We start from the raw sequence: 18,068 nt of genomic DNA, 5'->3' as shown, positions 1-18,068 counted from the left end.
ATTGAAAGCTGTTGAGCTCACTAGAATTACTGCTGTCTCTTAGGGAACTTTTAGTTTTTATATGGTGTACTCGCTCATAGTCCTAGCTTAGGCACTTATGTCCAAGCACGTGATACACTCTTCCATGACAAAAGTGTTCTTTGAGAAGTTCGACATCAGCTTCTCTGAACTAACTTAAGAGCTCATCGCGGCTGACATCATGGACTACAAAGACGAACAGAGTCAGGAACTTGAAGTTCTGGAATCTATATATCCAGATGAGTTTGCCGTTCAGTCCGACGAGTATCCCAAGGTTCAGTTCAGCGTGAGTCTCCCACTGGACTTGGTACCGCTGGAGTCCTCCTCTTTCACTCAGGACTCTATCAACATGGAACACCATCTGGTGCTCAACTTCAAACTTCCTGAAACATATCCCGAGACAGTACCAGAGATTACAATAGAGTGTGAGCAGGAGCGCAAAGCTAATGTGCACGATGACTCTGAAGACAGCGAAGAAGACGAAGAGGTCGAATACGACGAGCACGGCAATCCGGTCGAGTCGAAACTCGCCAACCTGCCAGATCAGGTTCAATTCGACGAGTACGTTAAAGTGCTTGAATCCCAGGTTGAATCACAGGCCAGTGAGGATATGCTAATTGGCATGCAAATGTGCTTTGCCCTGGTATCCTGGATTAAAGAATCTTGTGAGCACCACTTCCAAGAGCGGCTTGCGGAACTTGAGCGTGAGCACGAGCGCAAACTCCTGGACCGTGAGGCTGAAGAGCAGAAGAAGTTTCGCGGGACCAAGGTCACTAGCGAATCATATTTGGAGTGGAGGGCAAAATTCCGCGAGGAAACTGGACTTAACGAGCGTGACGCTGCAAGAAAGGTCGAGGCCCATAGCGGCAGGTTGACTGGAAGACAAATCTTCGAGCAAGGTCTAGATGGTAGCGAGGATGTAGAGGAAGAATAAGTGTGCCACTGCATGCCCACTCGAGATGACATAAGAGGATGTAAAGTACAGAGTAGAAAATATCAAATTTACACAAAGGATGATTTAATGTAGCTACAACTACGCGTGCGATTTAGAGTAGGAAAACAAGTCTGCAAAGGCATCTGTTTGAGTATTGCTGGATGAACCGTTCCTAGTTGTTGAAGCTGCGGCAGCGCCGCTAGCGGCGGGAACAGCTGAAGTAGATGGGCCATCCCAATCTAGCAAGTCCAAGCCGCTCACAGTGCCGGTGGTGTTGTTTGAGGTTGGAGCGGTGGTTTGTGGGTGGCTGTCGCTCTGAAAGTCACCGAATTCGTCGTCATCGTCGTCGTCGTCAAAGCCTAGGCTTGTAGAAGCCTGGGGCTTGGCTGCTGGTTGTGACTGCCTCTGAGGCTGAGGTTCAGGGTCATCCAAGTCCAGCAGGTCCGCGGGTGGTTCCTGTGCTTTTTTGAGCGAGGCCTTGCGTTGCAGCTCGCTGGCCTTAATCTTCTCGCGGAGCATCTCACGTTTCTGGCGCCGTTGCTCATCCGCAGCTGACGTTCTACGCCGCGCTGCTGATTGTGCGGGTGCAGCTGAACGGAAATCTTCGTAGTCGCCGTCGTCGTCGTCGTCGTCTTCGTCGTCGTAAGACCCATAAACGGCGTCGCGCCCGCTGGTGCTGGGCGTAGACACCGTGGAAAACGTGGCAGATGACTGGTGGATCTTGGCCACGTTTTTGTTGTGCTTGGCACGCTCGCGCTTGAGGTACGCGGGGTCCTCGATATACTGAATCATCTGCTCGCACTTCTTCTTGATGCCGCGCTCGTGCACCTCCATCTTTCCGTCGGCGCTGAAGTCGACGCGGAACTGCATCACGTCGCGCGTTAAGATGTGCTTGTGCGTTAGCAGGCAGCTGGTGACTTGATCCAGCTCAGACCCGTTGTCGACGTTGAGCAGCAGGTATTCAAGCACCACGAGGCACTTGAGCACCACACGCCACTCACTGCCGTAGTTGACGTACTGTTTACGCGCCTTCTCGTAGAAGTTCTTGGGCCGAGACGCGATGTGGTCCACCAGGCGCTTCAGCGTGTACTCGGTCATCAGGTGCAGCGGCACCTGGTACTTGTTGCGCATGACTTTGAAGAGGTGCTTGGGCGTGGGACCCCACGAGTCGGTATTGGTGGCACGCCTGATGTCAACCTGGTAGGGCTCGTACTGTACTATGACATTTTGGGCGAACCGTGCCGCGTTTCTAATGTCGTGGATGCCCAGGTTTTGGATCTTTTTAGATAGGGAGTCCATTCAAGTTGAGTGGGAAGAAGCGGGATAGGGAGCGGGTTGGTGGCAGGAAACAAATCTGGGCGCGATAAAGATGGGGCAGGTTCAGGAGGACAGCTTTACACCAGGGGTCTCATTTTTTTTGCCAGTTCCGATATGGACAGACAAACTAAATCTAAATTTTCTCGCCATGGAAGCGCGGAGAGGATCTGAATACAAAAGTGTGATTTTCACGTGACATCTGGTCACGTGCTAAGTTTCGTACATAAGCGTTCTACACATGTGTTAGAGTCCTGTCTCGCGAGCAAGCGCGATGCGTGGCAGGGAAGCCAGCTTACAACTCACCGGACTTGGAGATCAAGATGCGGCCTCTGGTGGTACCGTGTGGGGAACCCAAAGACTCGATCTTCTTGACCACGTCGAAGCCGTCGGCGACCTCACCGAACACAACGTGCTTGCCGTCCAACCATGGGCATGGCACGGTGGTGATGAAGAACTGGGAGCCGTTGGTGTTTGGGCCAGCGTTGGCCATCGACAGCAAACCTGGCTTGGTGTGCTTCTTGGAGAAGTTCTCGTCTGGGAACTTACCGCCGTAGATGGACTTGCCGCCGACACCAGTACCGTGGGTGAAGTCACCACCCTGCAGCATGAAGTCTGGGATCACTCTGTGGAATGGGCAGCCGGCGTAGCCGAAGCCCTTCTCGCCGGTACAGAGAGCTCTGAAGTTCTCGGCGGTCTTTGGCACAACGTCGTTGTACAAAGAGAACACAATGCGGCCCAATGGTTGGCCGTCAACCTCGACGTCGAAATACACTTGAGACATGGTAATTGCAGTGATGATTAGCGAGCTAAACTTGCAGATTGGAGGAGTGTGGCAAAAGCCAGAAAACTTTGCATTGACTTGTTCTTTAAATATAAAGGGTTGCGAGGGGTGGCGGCTGACGTCCGGGTAACATCTGACACGTGCCTTGCATCTCAGGTCGCGAGGCGCGCCAGGGGCTGCGGGAAGGCGAGCGAGACTGCAGGAATGGGCGGCGAGACAGTGTGGGCGAGCACGGGGCTGAAGATGTGGCTGTAGCACGCTGGCGCGGGACTCTGGCGGAGCGAGTTTCACATTGTCATGTTCGACGGAGGTGCTACGGATATCACGTGACCCGACCTTGCTAGGCTAGTTCGCGCTAGAGCGGGGCCGCCTTCAGGGTGTAGCTCTGCCAGGCGCTGGGCAGCCAGCCTGCTCCGTTAGCGAACGCGGAAGCTATGAGGCGTGTTCGCGGCATGTGTTCTTGCACCGAAATAGAAGTTTAATTAAGGTTTTCGAATGTCAGTACGAAGCAAGAAAACTAGAATAATGGCCAGGCGGAAGATGGCGGGGAGAGGCCGGGAGAGACCGGGAGATGGCATAGAGCGGCGAACTCGACACGCTTAGCATGCGAGTCGGGCTCTTCTAGTGCACAAAACTGCCCAGCGACACCACGCAGCGCCCAGCTGCAGGATGCCAACACGTCACGTGTCAGTCACGTGAACCACCCAACTCTGCGGCGTGCGCAGCGCTCTGCGCGTCGTTCCCCAGCGGCCAGCAGCTAATGGCCAACGTGGGTGCAGCGGAAGCCGGTGATGACGCGAGGCAGTGCAAGCGTCTAGAACATCCGTTTTTGGGCAGGGGCGCTAGCGACGCGTATCCTGCGGGTTCCAGACCCAGCCGTCTCACCACCTGTGCTCCGCTTTTTGAAAAGGGCTGCAACAAGCGTGGAGTATTACGCGAGGGTTTTGTCGCAGAGACTCCCAGAACTGGGCTACGCGAGCAAGACCCCTATGATACGGAATGGAAAAGTTCCAACCAGGGGAAACCGAAGCCAACGTTTGTTTCAACTTCAGAGCGGGGGTGCGTTTTTTCTATTTACAGAGAGCTGAGAACAGATGCGCAATTACAGACGCTCACCGTATAGGCTCTGAAGTGCCATCGCTCTGCGTCAAGAGCCTCCACTTATAGCTAGATACGATGCCATTTGACGAGGCAAACACTGAACCAGTTTCTGCATGCATTCCTCCAACAAAAAGCGCAAGTGGTTTAGTGGTAAAATCCATCGTTGCCATCGATGGGCCCCCGGTTCGATTCCGGGCTTGCGCATTGTTTTGACTTTTTTTGATATGTCGAAATAGTATCACGTGATTCGAATTTCGCCGACGTGCAGCGTCTACAAGCGACGGCTACGCTCGGCGAGCTTGTCACAGCTGTGTAGTAGTCGCGGCAGCCCACGCTGCCCTCCTGTCGCACTCCTACGACTCCCCCGGCGCTCTCCCGCCGCCGCCCTCCCGTCCCTTCGCACGAATTTTTCTGCGTTCCGCCTCTGTATTCTCATCTCATCTCGTCTCATCTCGTCTCATCTCATCGCAACTCATTTCGCAGCGGCACCCGACCCGTTCACATCCACCGCGCAGGCCACCGCTATGAGAAGCAGAAGATCCCCACACAACCCGCTCGCGCACCCCGTGGTCATGCACGCGGGCCCTCGCGAGCACGTGTCGCAGGAGCAGGCCATGCAGTTCCTTGGCCGCTTCATCCGCGAGCGCGAAGAGGAGGCCGACGCCGACGCCTCGGGCGCCCTCGCGCAGCTCCGCCGTGTCGAGCGCAACTTCAAGGGCCTTCCCCCCGCCGTTCTCGACACCGAGTAGCGGAGGTTGCCCAGATGGGCCGCCGTCCCGGTCGACCATATACCAGATATCACTACATACGTTATAATAATTCATCAAGTTGAGCAGGCGCGGCAGCGCCCGCGCCAGAAAGCACGTCTACTAGGCAGGGCTGGTTAGAGATGTTTCGAGGTTCTCGCGCCAACAATTGGCGGTCCCTCCGGCTCTCATCACGCGCTGCTATGTTCAGTTCGCCGAGCTCGCTTTCTTTTTCCACAGTTGGGAGTTTTTCAAGAAGCTCGAAAAATGAGTCAGTGCGTACATACGTGATTTAACACTATTTTATCAACTCAGCACCAAACTTCAAGTCGCCGCTGCAACAGTCTCGTTGAAGCATTAGTATCGCATATACGCACTTGCAAACCTTAAAAAAAATGTGTGCAAAGAAAGCCGTTGGTGTCCTCGGAGCCACTGGTTCCGTGGGCCAGAGATTCATCCTGCTGTTGGCAGACCACCCAGACTTCGAACTGAAGTTCCTGGGCGCCTCCCCAAGATCCGCCGGCAAGAAGTACATCGATGCCGTCAACTGGAAGCAGACCGAGCTGCTGCCCGAGTTCGCCAAGGACATCGTGGTCAGCGAGTGCAAGGCCTCCGCCTTCAAAGACTGTGCCGTGGTCTTCTCAGGACTTGACGCCGAGTACGCCGGCCCAATTGAGAAGGAGTTCAGAGACGCCGGCCTCGCCGTGGTATCGAACGCCAAGAACTACCGTCGTGAGAGCGACGTGCCTCTTGTCGTGCCTATCGTCAACCCAGAGCACCTCGAGATCGTTGGCCAGAAGCTAGAGACCGCCAAGAAGGCCGGTGCCGCCAAGCCAGGTTTCATCGTGTGCATTTCCAACTGTTCCACCGCCGGTCTGGTCGCTCCATTGAAGCCTCTCGTTGACAGCTTCGGCCCCATCGACCTGTTGACCACCACCACCCTGCAGGCTATCTCTGGTGCCGGTTTCTCCCCAGGTGTCTCCGGTATCGACGTGCTAGACAACATCGTCCCTTACATCGGCGGCGAGGAAGACAAGATGGAGTGGGAGACTAAGAAGATCTTGGCCCCTCTCTCTGCCGACAAGTCCACCGTTAACCTCTTGTCCGACGACGAGATGAAGGTTTCCGCTCAGTGCAACAGAGTCGCGGTCTCCGACGGTCACACCGAATGCATTTCTCTAAGATTCAAGAACCAACCTCCTCCATCTCTGGAGCAGGTCAAGCAGTCCATGAGAGACTACGTTTGCGAAGCCTCCAAGCTCGGCTGCCACTCGGCTCCTAAGCAGACCATCCACGTTCTGGAACAGAACGACAGACCTCAACCAAGACTCGACAGAAACAGAGACAATGGTTACGGTGTCAGCGTCGGAAGAGTGAGAGAGGACCCTGTCTTGGACTACAAGATGGTTGTTCTGTCCCACAACACCGTTATTGGTGCTGCTGGTGCCGGTATCTTGATCGCTGAGATCCTCTTGGCCAAGAACTACATTTAATAACGCCTCATAATCATTCTGATTGTATCGAATTTGTATAGAGATATATCCAACTCCATTTTTCACCATCACAACTCTAAATCAAATATAAGAGACCATGACCGCTAAACTAAAACTTTTGGACGAAGACGGCATATATGAGCATCTTTTCGAGCGCTACAGCCTTCTCCAAAAGCACGCTAATGAGCTGAAGCAAGACCTGGGCATCGTGTCGAGAAGCAGCGGCGACCTGGAAGTCTCGTTCGAACCTCAGCCAGGTTCCCACGTCAAAGAGCACTTCAATTTCGAAATAGCACAGTCTTTATCGAGCCTCAATTCATCCAGAGATAACAACAATTCCACTACTGGGTACGTCGTCTGGTCCACTACTCCATTTTTTCTGCAATGGCTACTTTACTCGCCCTCAGGCGCCATTTTTGGGAAAGGTGGAACAATTGAGGTAGAGGGGGACGCTTCCCATTCGGCCTACGAGCTACCCGCAATATTTGGCTCGCGGACAGTTGACACTGACGAAAGTTCTGATGTACCTGCCGCGCCGCAGCATATTATTGTGGAGCTGGGTGCTGGAATTGCAGGTATGCTCTGTGTCGCGTTGGCAAACTACGTTGACAAATACGTGTGTACAGACCAAAAGGGCCTTCTTAACGGTCTCAAGCGCAATATAAAGCATAACATCGATGAGCTGCGACTTAGAAATATGGAATCCAGCACGCTTGATTTCGAAATTAGTCGAAGGACAGCACTGAAGACTGAGCTAGATGTCTTGGATTTAGATTGGGAGTCTTTTGGTCTCAAAAGCTCTAACTTCCATACGCTGATAACTCCAGCAGGCCCTTCAACCGTGTGCATTTTGTCCATGGATGTGGTTTACAACGAATTCCTAATAGCACCCTACCTTCGAACTCTCAAGAAGTTGCTTCAAACCTACGAAAAATCTGGCAACACATCGTTTGCAATACTGGGCATACAGCTTCGTGACCAAGATGTCGTTGAGATGTTTTTGTCTACAGCAGTAGTTCAATTCGAACTTAAAGTCTGCGCTATTGTAGATTCAGAAATTGATAAAACGCGGTTTGGTTTATACTACATTACAACTCAATAAAGGCGCTATTTAGCTAAAAGACTTATGCGCTATGGAGTATAGCTCTCGCTCGGTTTTCCACTTATATCAACTTCCCCATTCATTTTAAATAGACATTTTTGTTCAATAAAAAAAACCACAACGTTCAAGAACGTTTGTTTTGTACATCGCAGTGAACAAGCTAGAGACCCACGCCGAAGCATGAGCTCTGCTGTTAGGGCATCGGCTCCATCGTCAGGGTTCAGCTTCTTCAATAATGCCAGAAACAACGGCAGTCACAATGGCTTCACGAAGAAGAGCCATCCGCAAAAACGGGATAAAGGTAGGAAGCAGAACAGACCAGGGAAGCAGTTATCGCGCGAAAACTTGAGCCGCTCGAAACCCAACAAGAATGCTTCAACTAGTGCTGGAGTTGGTGGCTCTGCGACATCTGTCAAAGAAACCCCCTGGACATCACCTTCCAAAGTCAACGCAGCCGGTCCTTATTCTCAAGTTCCACCCGAACAGTTGGGATTCCAGAGGATTGCGCATAAGCCAAGAAGTGCCCCTCGCTATCTCATACAACAAAGGCCAAGACTAAAGCCTGGTGCTTTCACACCCGACCCTTGGGACGTTGCAAACCAGCAGAAGATGCTCGCAATCGAAAATGAGATATCTGACCCGACACAGCTGTGGGAAACCCTCAAGAAGATGCGGGAGGTGGAAAGAGGCGTCATGGAGGACAAAAGATTAGTAGACCGCGCAGACTCCGCAAAAGACCTAAACGATGCAATTGTATTCGAAGGGTCATGCCAAGATATGTGTCCCGTTTTTGAGCGTGCGAGGAGAAGTGTGGAAAACAACGTTGTTCGCTATGAGAAAGAAGACCAGAATAGCAAAAGAATATCCAGGTTCAAAGCTCTCAAGGTATTCGCTAGGCCGGCTGCTGCCGCTGCCCCTTCCCTTCCTTCAGACGTCAGGCCACCCGCGGTGCTAGTCAAGACTCTGGATTACATTGTCAGCAATATAGTCCCCCATCTTCCACAGTGTGAGGGCTTTTTGTGGGATCGTATGAGATCCATAAGGCAAGATTTCACTTACCAGAACTATAGTGGACCCGAGGCAGTTGACTGCAACGAAAGAATTGTTCGAATTCACCTCCTTATTCTCCACGTCATGGCTAAGAGCGACGTTGAATACAGTATGCAGCAAGAATTGGAGCAATTACACAAAGCTTTAATTACGTTATCAGAGATCTACGACGAGATCCGCAGCAGCGGAGGACAATCTCCAAATGAGGCTGAGTTTAGAGCTTATTCTCTATTGAGTAGACCCAGAGATCCAGAATATGACAAGATGGCGCAATCCTTGCCCCAGGATATATTCAACGATGACATAGTGCAGCTGGCGCTCTGCTTTAGACGTATTATTTCGAACTCCGGCTATTCTGAAAGAGGCCATATGAAGACAGAGAATGGTCTTAATCTTTACAATAGGTTTTTCCAGCTTATAAAGTCCGACCGCGTACCCTTTCTGATGTGCTCCTTTTTAGAAGTGTACGTCAATGAGATCCGGTTTTACGCTCTGAAGTCTTTGTCGCACTCAATTAACAGGAAGCACAAACCAATGCCTATTGAGTATTTGAAAGAAGAATTGATGTTCAATAACGAGAGCGAACTTTTTGCTTTTTGCGAGCACTACTCCATTGAACTCGGTCCCGACGGTGTCAAAGTTTCCACGCTTTCTCATCATTCTCACAACATACCAGAAACTAGGCCGCTGAAGCAGAGTTATTTACTTTGTGTCGAAGAGAAGTTACAGAAAACCCCCACATCCGATTTGATCAACGCAGGGAAGCCAAATTTTGATACCTTACCCCAAGCTCAGTCACTTAACAACTCCAGCAAAGGCGACACAGCATTGCCAAGCATCTCTAGTTTGAGCGAAAATAATCCAGAAAAGCAGGCGACCACCTACACGATACAGTCGCCAGCGCCATTTTCAAATGCGGAGATGAACACTGGTTTTGGCACTTCACTCAAGTTCGGAGCTTTAGGGAATGGAAGCAGTATAGCCCGCAATGTAGAGGCCAAAGAACAAACAGAAAATGAAAAGAGAGACGAAATACAAAGACAAAAACAACTTAAAATACAGCAAAAAATTGAAGAACAAAGAAGACTAAAGGAAGAAAGAGAGAGGGAGAAACAATATGAAATTCAACAAGAGCAAAACCGCCAGCAAGAAGAAGCAAGGCGCCTCGCGAGAGACCAGAAAGAGTTACAAGATAAGGCCAGCAAACTCGTTGCTAGCTCTCTAATACAAGATGTAGTTGGCAAACTCTTGCAAAAGTTTGCAAAAGAATGCTTAGCCCAGAGCAAAGCAAACCAAAAACGCAATGAGCTTTTGGCCGAGGAGCTTTATCAAGCGTTTTTGCATGAAAAACTCTATTTTATATCTTTGGAAACAAAAGCCGACCTGAAACTTCAAACAAGAACACTGAAAGCAGCCTGGAATTCCTGGGGCAACAAGCTTGCTGCAAGAAGGCAAAAAAGGGAGCAACAGAAGCGAACGCTCGATGAATTGACCCAGGTGGGCAAGCGGCTTGGCATTCCAGAATTCAAGCGGCCAAGAACGGAAACCCCTTTGAGTAGCTTCTCGTTCACGCTGCCGTCATCATCAAGAAACCGCCTGGTGCACACTCCGATCAACAACCAGGAGAGTCAATTTAGAACACCTGTTCACAAAAATACGGCGATCTGGAGCCCAATAGACCTGAAAACAGTATACTGCGACCCCATTGCAGAACGCTTCAAAGAGAAGCTAAAAGAACTGAAGAAAGCTCCAGAGGAGCGATCCAAAATCAGCATATTCGTCTTTTCGCGAAGCTGGGACAGCGTTTCATCCCGCTGGCTCTCGAGCAAGTTTGGCTTTCCCGTTAGCCCCCATCAAACCTACACTTCCGACGACGGTCGTGTCGAACTTGAAGTTAACAGCGCGCGCCCGAACTTTTCCACAAGGCAACTCGAAAATTTACAACTTTTAGTGTTCAACAGCGGAGTGACAGAGGACAATATCTTTGACCTCGAGCTGAAGCTCAAGCAAGACGGCGAAAAACTCATCGAGCTAGCTCATGGTATTGCTCTCAACACTAATTACAGGTTTTCAATCTTAATTATCTACTGGGAGTCCGCCGAGAACCCTCTGCTCAACGACGAAATCTCCAAGTATCTCAAGCTTAACAAAATATCGAGGGTTTTCGCCGCGGCGTTGGACAGTGTCGAGGTGGTCAAGCTCACAGGCGACGCCCCGCACAAGGTGCTGGAGAGCAGCCTCGACAAAGTGGCGCGCCACACCAACCTAGAACTCACAGAGCGCGGTGCATATAATCGATCTTTGCGGCTGAAGAGCCCTTCCGCGAGCACGAGTGCGTACCGCTCCTCCCGAGACATCGACGAAAAGCTGTGCAGCGCGCTGGAACAGGAGCGGAGGAAGCATGAGCAGGAGCGGAACCGTAACAACACGTATGCATACCTGCAGTCCCACATAGCGGCCTCGCCCCGCACGCGCATGCGAAAACTGCCTGTTCTGCTGTCCGAGTCCCACGGAAACAGGTTTAAAACACCGCTGGCGGTGCGACCCTTCGTCAAGCGCACCTCGTCCTACTCTGTGCCCTCGGTGCCGTCGCACCTGGCCGCTAAGGCCCGCCTGGCCCGCGAGCCCGGCCCGGCCCCCGCTGACGCTGCGCTCCCGCTGCCTGCTGACGCGACGCCGTCCTACTCGCGCAACCAAGACGACACCACCGCCGCCACCGCCGCCGCAGTGCTACCCGCTACGCCTTCGCTAGGCTCGTCCGCGCGCTGTTACCCGGGCGCTGCAAACACAAGCGGCATTTCCAACGTCACATTCGAGTCACCATACTCCACTCCGTCCGCCAGGGTTCTACCGTCGGCTGGATCGCCAGCAGCACCAGTCCGCGACGCTTCGTCCAGCGTAGTGGAGCTCAGAGATCTCATTGCGTCCGTAAAGAAGAAGCTAAACAGACGTTGAGGCCTTCTGCCTCCCACAAATACACCCAATTTAAGCACTCAACCGCTAATTTTTGGACCTGAATAAACACTCAAGTGAATATATCCTATAACTTAATCTTACTTCCCTGTCCCGGCATCGCCGCGTTCCACAGCTCGTGGCATTGGCGCCTATTTTCCACCGGCGATATGTGTCATCGTCTCCCCTGACTACCAATAAAGTGCTTCCGCCGCAGACCGGTTGTGTTACCCGCAGTTCATCAAAGGGTCCAGCAACAAGCGTTTTTGCAAGTAGCTACGGGGGATAAGAAAAAAACAGAAGAGGCTTTTGCACTTAAAAGCAGTCGGGGTCCTTACTTGGACAAAAAGCTTTCCGAGTAACTTTAGTGGCTTGCTCAAAAGTTGCAAGGTCAAACAGGAAGATGGCCGTTTGGAGTCACCTAGAAGTATGTTAGAGTGCTGGCAGAATGGAGCCAAGCGAGAGGAGATGTGTTTGTGGCGCCGTCACGGAGGCAGCAAACAGCGGAAGCAGACGGAATCTGGAAACACGAGTACTAACTTTAAAGCATAATAGGTGACCAAGTCGCATGTAGCCTACGCGTGCGTCGGAGTGTTCTCGGCGATTTTTTCGCTGGTGTCGCTTTTCGCAAAGGAGAAATTATACATCGGCGAGTCGACCGTGGCGGTAGTGTTCGGGCTGATCGTCGGACCGCACTGCCTGGACTGGTTCAACCCGATCGAATGGGGAAACACAGACTCGATCACGCTCGAGATCACAAGAATCGTGCTGTGTCTGCAGATTTTTGCGGTTGCCGTGGAACTGCCCAAGAAGTACATGCTGAAGCACTGGCTGTCGGTGACGATGCTGCTGCTGCCGGTGATGACCGCGGGCTGGCTCATCCTCGCGCTGTTTGTGTGGATTGTTATCCCACACGTGAGCTTCCCCGAGGCACTGCTGGTGGCGTCGTGCGTCACGGCGACGGATCCGATCCTGGCGCAATCTGTGGTATCCGGTAAGTTTGCGCAGCGTGTCCCCGGCCACTTGAGAAACCTGCTTACCGCGGAAAGTGGCTGCAACGACGGTATGGCGTTCCCCTTCATCTATCTCTCCTTGAACCTTCTGTTTCACAGCGGGCACGGCGGGGAGATTGTCAAAGACTGGATCTGCGTCACCATACTTTACGAGTGTCTCTTCGGATGCATATTGGGCGCGTTCATCGGGTACACCGGGCGAAGAGCAATCAAATTCGCGGAAGAGAAAAAGCTGATAGATCGTGAGTCGTTTCTGGCCTTCTATGTGGTGCTGGCCTTCATCTGTGCCGGTTTTGGCTCCATGTTGAGTGTTGACGACTTGCTAGTTTCTTTCGCGGCAGGAACAGCCTTCGCGTGGGACGGATGGTTCTCCAAGAAAACGAAGGAAAGTGAGATTTCGACTATTATAGATTTACTTTTGAATCTCGCTTACTTTGTGTACTTTGGCGCCATTATCCCATGGCAGCAATTTAACGATCCAGAGATTGGCACTAACGCATGGAGATTGGTTATCCTCGCTATCGTGGTAATCGTACTCCGTAGAATCCCAGCTGTTCTGGCTTTCAAAGCCTTTATTCCAGACATTAAATCATGGAGAGAGGCTTTATTCGTGGGTCACTTTGGTCCTATTGGTGTCGGTGCCGTGTTTGCCGCTATCTTGGCACGTTCTGAACTTGAAGGGCATGCGACAGGCGAAGAAACGCCGCTCAAGCAATTGCCGGAGAAAGGCTCTGAATATTGGAGGCTGATTGCATTGATATGGCCTATGACTTGCTTCTTCATTGTTGTTTCCATTATTGTGCACGGATCTTCCGTTGCCGTCATAACACTGGGTCGTCATTTGAACACCATAACTTTGACGAAATCATTCACCACACATACCACTAATGGCAAAGGCAACTCATGGATGCAAAGACTGCCCTCGCTGGATAAATCCGGACGTTCATTTTCTTTGCAGAGAATCGATACCAAGGCTTCACCAGAAACTCTTGCACGCCAAGAAACTGTCGAGACTAGTGGCGTGCCTGCTAAACCTGCAGGAGGCATGAAGAGAAAGCGGAGAAAGCTGAGAAACAGAATAAAGAAAGATTTGTTTAGGTCACGCACCAACAATGGAGGAAACGGCGAGGACTCTGAAAACCTGGATAGTGAGCGGCTACAGCGCGAGAAGGAAGCCCAAGCCGCCGCTTTTGCTCTAAGCGCCGAACTCCATCACGACGATGATGCATCAGATGCTACAGACATAGACGCAGAGGCCACTGGGACGGATGCCGAGACCGAAGAAGGCACCATCGAGGAACCACTCGAGTTGGTTGATGTTATGGACCCCTCGGAGGCTTCTCATACCATCAATCGCCTTGATGCTATTTCTCATGGTGAAAAGGTTGACACAGAATCACTTGGCCACCAGTCACAAAAAAGCAAACCAGAGCCAAGCCCGAGCAACTCATTGGAAGGTCAGTCACCCAACCAGGGCACGACTACTACCTCATCCTCCAACTTTGACGAAGAAAAACTTGACAGGGAGTCGCAAGCAGCGTCTGCGGCATCCATGGACAGCTACGCTCGCGACTTGGAGAAATTGAGAAAAGACATGGAAGCTAAGAGAGATGAAGAGGAGGGGGCTGTTGCCTATACAGAGGGCAACAAGATCATTGTCGAAAATAAGGACGGTGAAATTATAGATCAGGCAGAGCTGAACCGTAAGCCAAGGGACGAAGAAGAGGGCCCTGACAGCACTACACCTCAAGACCGCAAAAGCCGCTCTCGTTCTTACAGTATCAATTCGCTGAAGAGAGCGCTCACACCTCCACGCATGAGGAGACAAACGCTTGTCGATGAGCAAGCTAATAAGAGATACTTTGCATACAAAATTGATGACCAACTAATCATTGAAAATGATGACGGTGACGTTTTGAGAAGATATAAAATCAATCCACATGCAGAAGCCGGCGCGAAGCCAGCGCCCAAGCGTAAGCCTACGGGTGTAGTAGCAAAGGCACTCTCTGCAGTTGGCCTTTCTAAGGGCTCTAGCCGTGCCCCTTCAGAAAACACAAGTGGTAGCTCAGCACAGGGCGATGTAGCCCAGCCGCAAAGCTCTGTTGCCAAGATCCGCGACCGCCGTCTCACTCCAGTTCCAACCTCCGGTGCTATGGACGTGGGCTCATCTGAAGATGAGGAAGAAGAGAGCGAAGAAGATGGCAGCTCAGACGAAGAATCTGAAAGAGCCATAGACGATGAACCTGAAAGCGCTAGCGATTATGACGGCTCCGAGGACGGATCTTATACTGACGAAGGATTCAGCGATGAGGAGCCCGAAACCGCTATTGAAAGGGCAAGAAGATTAACGGCACTTGGTCACGTGTCAGCGCCAAGACGTGAAGATGATGAAGAGTTTGTTCCTGGAAACAGAGAAACGCAGAATGCCGAGAGCAGTGGACCATCTAACAAAGTCAAAAGCGCTTTGTCGCGCCCCTTCCGCAAACAATAAACAATATGAAATTGTTGTGTATATTACGTGTTGGTTAGATATTTGAGTTTTATATACTTCAGAAAATAAGGACATATTTAATAGAAAGCGCCAACATGCGTCTTTACAGGAAGACGAAACAAGGTACTGTCTTTGTGCTTATTTATAATTGCTTAAAAATTTTGTTCATCAATGAAAAGTGTTTCTGGGGAACAACAAGGGTCTGCGAACTCCTGAACCTTAGCCAAGCAGCAGCTCACATAACAGTCCAACAATGGTCCACCCGCTTCTGATTAAAGTGTCTTCATATGCTAGTGTCTGTTAACCGAAGCGATCAAATCACGTGTCTATTACTATAGCTCAACTATTTCTCTCCGGCGGTATATCAGTTATCAACTTTAAAATCACTAGCAAATGGAGATTTAGGTGACAGCCATAACCAAACTGGCAAAGCTTCCTGGAACAAGCTACAAGTGAGCCTACATGTGCTATTTCCTAAATACTTCATTTCTTGTTATCGACAGTCTGCAAGTGTGCTCAAATAAAGGATATGGCTGGGGCTAATCCAATACCCAACCTTTTTCCCGACAACCTCCACATAAGCAGCGATGAGAACGCGTCCTGTTCTGCCGATGAATCTCACACTTTAGGAAGCAAAAACACAAATGATGACAGAAAAAGCTCTGATACAAATTATCTAAAGGAGCTTTTATCGAGCTTCAAGGGCCACGAACTCGACGATTATAAAGCACAGCTAGGAGGCCAGAAGTTCTACTTGAGCGAAGAAATCGATAGAAGAATGATGGCGTTACAGTACAGAGCCTACTTAGAGCCTGAGGTTGAAGAAGAGTCTGTTGATTTTCAAGCATACAATAGGAAAGTTGAGAGAGAATACCTGCTGCGAAAAAAAATGGAGAGCCTCATTCAGAACAAAGGAAGAGAACCTCTCGAAGTATTTGGTTCGGATGTTCTGTACTCTAACTTTGTGGCTGGTGACGATGCTTCTCAATCAAACATTAAACCATCTAGGGCGCGGCAGCGGCTACAGAAAATCGTGGGATCCCCACAGAAGTCCCTGCCGTCTTTATTCAAGAACTCACTATCAAGAACCGGAACTTCGGACACTCAGATAATTGACCTTGAAAAGAACCATGACGGGATCATTGATGAACGCATTCCTGCTCAATCTTATGAATATCAGCCAGGGCTAGCTGTAAAACGTCCCGAAAGAACACATTCAATACTAAGACGATTAAGCATATTCCCTCACGGAATAGGAGAGGAACAATACTCCGTGCAAAGAAAGCTGGGCATTCGCCATATTCAGATGATCGCTACCGGGGCCACGATGGGCGTTGGCCTGTTTCTCAACTCTGGCAAAGCCCTTTCTATAGCCGGCCCATTTGGTTTTGTTCTTGGATTCTCCATTTGTGGAAGTGTAGCTTTGGCTACTATGCTGTCATTTACTGAAATTGCTGCCCTTATCCCAATATCTTCTGGATTCTCTGGATTGGCGTCACGCTTTGTCGAGGATGCATTCGGATTCGCGCTTGGGTGGTCTTATTGGCTCACTTACGCCATAACTTTCGCAAACCAAATCGTAGCGAGCAATTTCATGCTCAGCTATTATGAGAACATGCGCGACCAAAGAGGCGCCACTGTCGGGTTTGTGACATTCTTTCTTATTATTGCGGTTTTGGGAAACTTACTGGACGTCCGAATTTTAGCCGAGTTGACTTATGGTTTTACTTTCTTCAAGATTCTGGTTGCTGCCATGATGATTTTTGCAATGATTGTTTTGAATGCAGGCGCAGGACGCCACCATCACCCAGCAGTTGGCTTCAGATTTTGGGATGCTTCAAAGTCACCAGAGAACTTGACATATGGGCTTTTTAGGCCAACCTTTGACCTACGGGATATTGGGAGTGGTAGCAAAAAAGGAATATCGGGCGCGAAAGGGAGATTTCTTTCTGTGCTGGTTGTTATTGTTGTCTCCTCGTTCTCTTTCAGTGGTATTGAGCTGGGCTTCGTGGCCTGTGGTGAGGCGGCAAACCCAAGAAAGTCACTTCCTTCAGCGACAAAAAGGACTTTCACTACAATCATCACTTTGTATCTTCTCTCGATTTTCGTGGTCAGTTTGAATGTTTACAGTGGAGACTCGAGGCTTTTGAGGTATTACACAGCTGCTACCCAATCGCCGACTACTGTTTTACTTCACGCGTTTAATACAAATTGGCAGATCGACGAGACCTGCAACAAAAATGTGATTTTTAGTTCTACTGACTTTAGTAATGGAAGCCAAAGTCCGTGGGTTCTTGCATTGGAGAGTTTTGGGCTCTGTACTTTTTCCTCTGTTTTCAATGCCATTCTCGTGGTCTTTGGTGTAACATCGGAATTCTCGTCATTATACGCATCCAGCAGGACACTCTATTCAATGGCTACCCAAGAAAAGGCTCCTGCGGTTTTCAAACTATGCTCTCGCAATGGTGTTCCTTATGTTGCAGTACTATTTTCGGGACTTTTTGGTGCTTTGGCGTACCTTACTATAAATTCACGTTCGCTGGAAATATTTCAGGCCTTAGCAAACATTTCGGGCGCAACGATATCTATAATATGGCTGGGTCTCAATGTTTCCTTTCTACGCTTCTACTACGCTTTGAGAAAAAGAACTGATATCATATCAAGAGACGATCCATCATTTCCATACAGGTCGCCCTTTCAACCTTATGTGGCATGCTATGGTTTGATAGGCTCGTTTCTGATTGTTGTATTGATGGGATTTTCGAACTTTCTTCATGGCTTCTGGAATACTAAGATGTTCTTTTCCTCATATGGTGGTCTTATGTTCTTTACGATATGCTACCTTGGTTACAAGGTTTTCGGAACATCTAAATTACAAAGACTTGATCAGCTCGACCTAGATAGCGGAAGAAGGGAAATGGACCGCATGATTTGGACTGAACATCGGGAGTACACGAATTCACTACGTGAGAAGGTAACGAGGTTCGTCACGTGGCTTTTTTGATATTAAGAAAGAAGATCGTTTTGTACTAATTGAACATATTTGAAAATTTGAGATCCGCGATGAGCA

At 50.1% G+C, this 18,068-nt stretch overlaps 9 protein-coding genes and 1 non-coding gene across 10 annotated transcripts; 8 read left to right on the top strand and 2 right to left on the bottom strand.

Annotated features, from left to right (window-relative positions):
* Positions 1-199: 199 nt before the first annotated feature.
* On the top strand, positions 200-952 carry GIR2 (Gir2p; the record flags this gene model as incomplete). Its single annotated transcript, XM_002555506.1, has 1 exon — positions 200-952. The coding sequence occupies one exon, from the start codon at positions 200-202 to the stop codon at positions 950-952; it is 753 nt and encodes a 250-aa protein (XP_002555552.1).
* A 99-nt stretch (positions 953-1,051) lies between these two features.
* On the bottom strand, positions 1,052-2,251 carry ENT5 (Ent5p; the record flags this gene model as incomplete). The annotated part of the gene is made up of 1 exon (XM_002555505.1): positions 1,052-2,251. One exon carries the CDS (start codon positions 2,249-2,251, stop codon positions 1,052-1,054), a length of 1,200 nt encoding a protein of 399 aa, XP_002555551.1.
* A 310-nt stretch (positions 2,252-2,561) lies between these two features.
* CPR1 (peptidylprolyl isomerase CPR1) lies at positions 2,562-3,050 on the bottom strand (the record flags this gene model as incomplete). The annotated part of the gene is made up of 1 exon (XM_002555504.1): positions 2,562-3,050. The coding sequence occupies one exon, from the start codon at positions 3,048-3,050 to the stop codon at positions 2,562-2,564; it is 489 nt and encodes a 162-aa protein (XP_002555550.1).
* A 1,234-nt stretch (positions 3,051-4,284) lies between these two features.
* On the top strand, positions 4,285-4,355 carry KLTH0G11858r. Its single transcript has one exon. It is a non-coding gene; the product is annotated as a tRNA-Gly (tRNA).
* Positions 4,356-4,675: 320 nt separating this feature from the next.
* Positions 4,676-4,900, top strand: RPA14 (DNA-directed RNA polymerase I subunit RPA14; the record flags this gene model as incomplete). The annotated part of the gene is made up of 1 exon (XM_002555503.1): positions 4,676-4,900. One exon carries the CDS (start codon positions 4,676-4,678, stop codon positions 4,898-4,900), a length of 225 nt encoding a protein of 74 aa, XP_002555549.1.
* A 392-nt stretch (positions 4,901-5,292) lies between these two features.
* HOM2 (aspartate-semialdehyde dehydrogenase) lies at positions 5,293-6,390 on the top strand (the record flags this gene model as incomplete). Its single annotated transcript, XM_002555502.1, has 1 exon — positions 5,293-6,390. One exon carries the CDS (start codon positions 5,293-5,295, stop codon positions 6,388-6,390), a length of 1,098 nt encoding a protein of 365 aa, XP_002555548.1.
* A 97-nt stretch (positions 6,391-6,487) lies between these two features.
* RKM5 (S-adenosylmethionine-dependent methyltransferase) lies at positions 6,488-7,492 on the top strand (the record flags this gene model as incomplete). The annotated part of the gene is made up of 1 exon (XM_002555501.1): positions 6,488-7,492. One exon carries the CDS (start codon positions 6,488-6,490, stop codon positions 7,490-7,492), a length of 1,005 nt encoding a protein of 334 aa, XP_002555547.1.
* Positions 7,493-7,672: 180 nt separating this feature from the next.
* Positions 7,673-11,497, top strand: SAC3 (Sac3p; the record flags this gene model as incomplete). Its single annotated transcript, XM_002555500.1, has 1 exon — positions 7,673-11,497. The coding sequence occupies one exon, from the start codon at positions 7,673-7,675 to the stop codon at positions 11,495-11,497; it is 3,825 nt and encodes a 1,274-aa protein (XP_002555546.1).
* Positions 11,498-11,897: 400 nt separating this feature from the next.
* NHA1 (Nha1p) lies at positions 11,898-14,998 on the top strand (the record flags this gene model as incomplete). The annotated part of the gene is made up of 2 exons (XM_002555499.1): positions 11,898-11,921; positions 12,050-14,998. The coding sequence occupies 2 exons, from the start codon at positions 11,898-11,900 to the stop codon at positions 14,996-14,998; spliced, it is 2,973 nt and encodes a 990-aa protein (XP_002555545.1).
* A 529-nt stretch (positions 14,999-15,527) lies between these two features.
* On the top strand, positions 15,528-18,002 carry SSY1 (Ssy1p; the record flags this gene model as incomplete). The annotated part of the gene is made up of 1 exon (XM_002555498.1): positions 15,528-18,002. One exon carries the CDS (start codon positions 15,528-15,530, stop codon positions 18,000-18,002), a length of 2,475 nt encoding a protein of 824 aa, XP_002555544.1.
* Positions 18,003-18,068: the final 66 nt, after the last annotated feature.

This window comes from Lachancea thermotolerans (genome assembly GCF_000142805.1).
Source record: "Lachancea thermotolerans CBS 6340 chromosome G complete sequence".
Taxonomy (NCBI): Eukaryota; Fungi; Ascomycota; class Saccharomycetes; order Saccharomycetales; family Saccharomycetaceae; genus Lachancea; species Lachancea thermotolerans.
The sequence above is the reverse complement of the archived record's forward strand: the minus strand, read 5'-3'. Positions and strand labels throughout refer to the sequence as shown.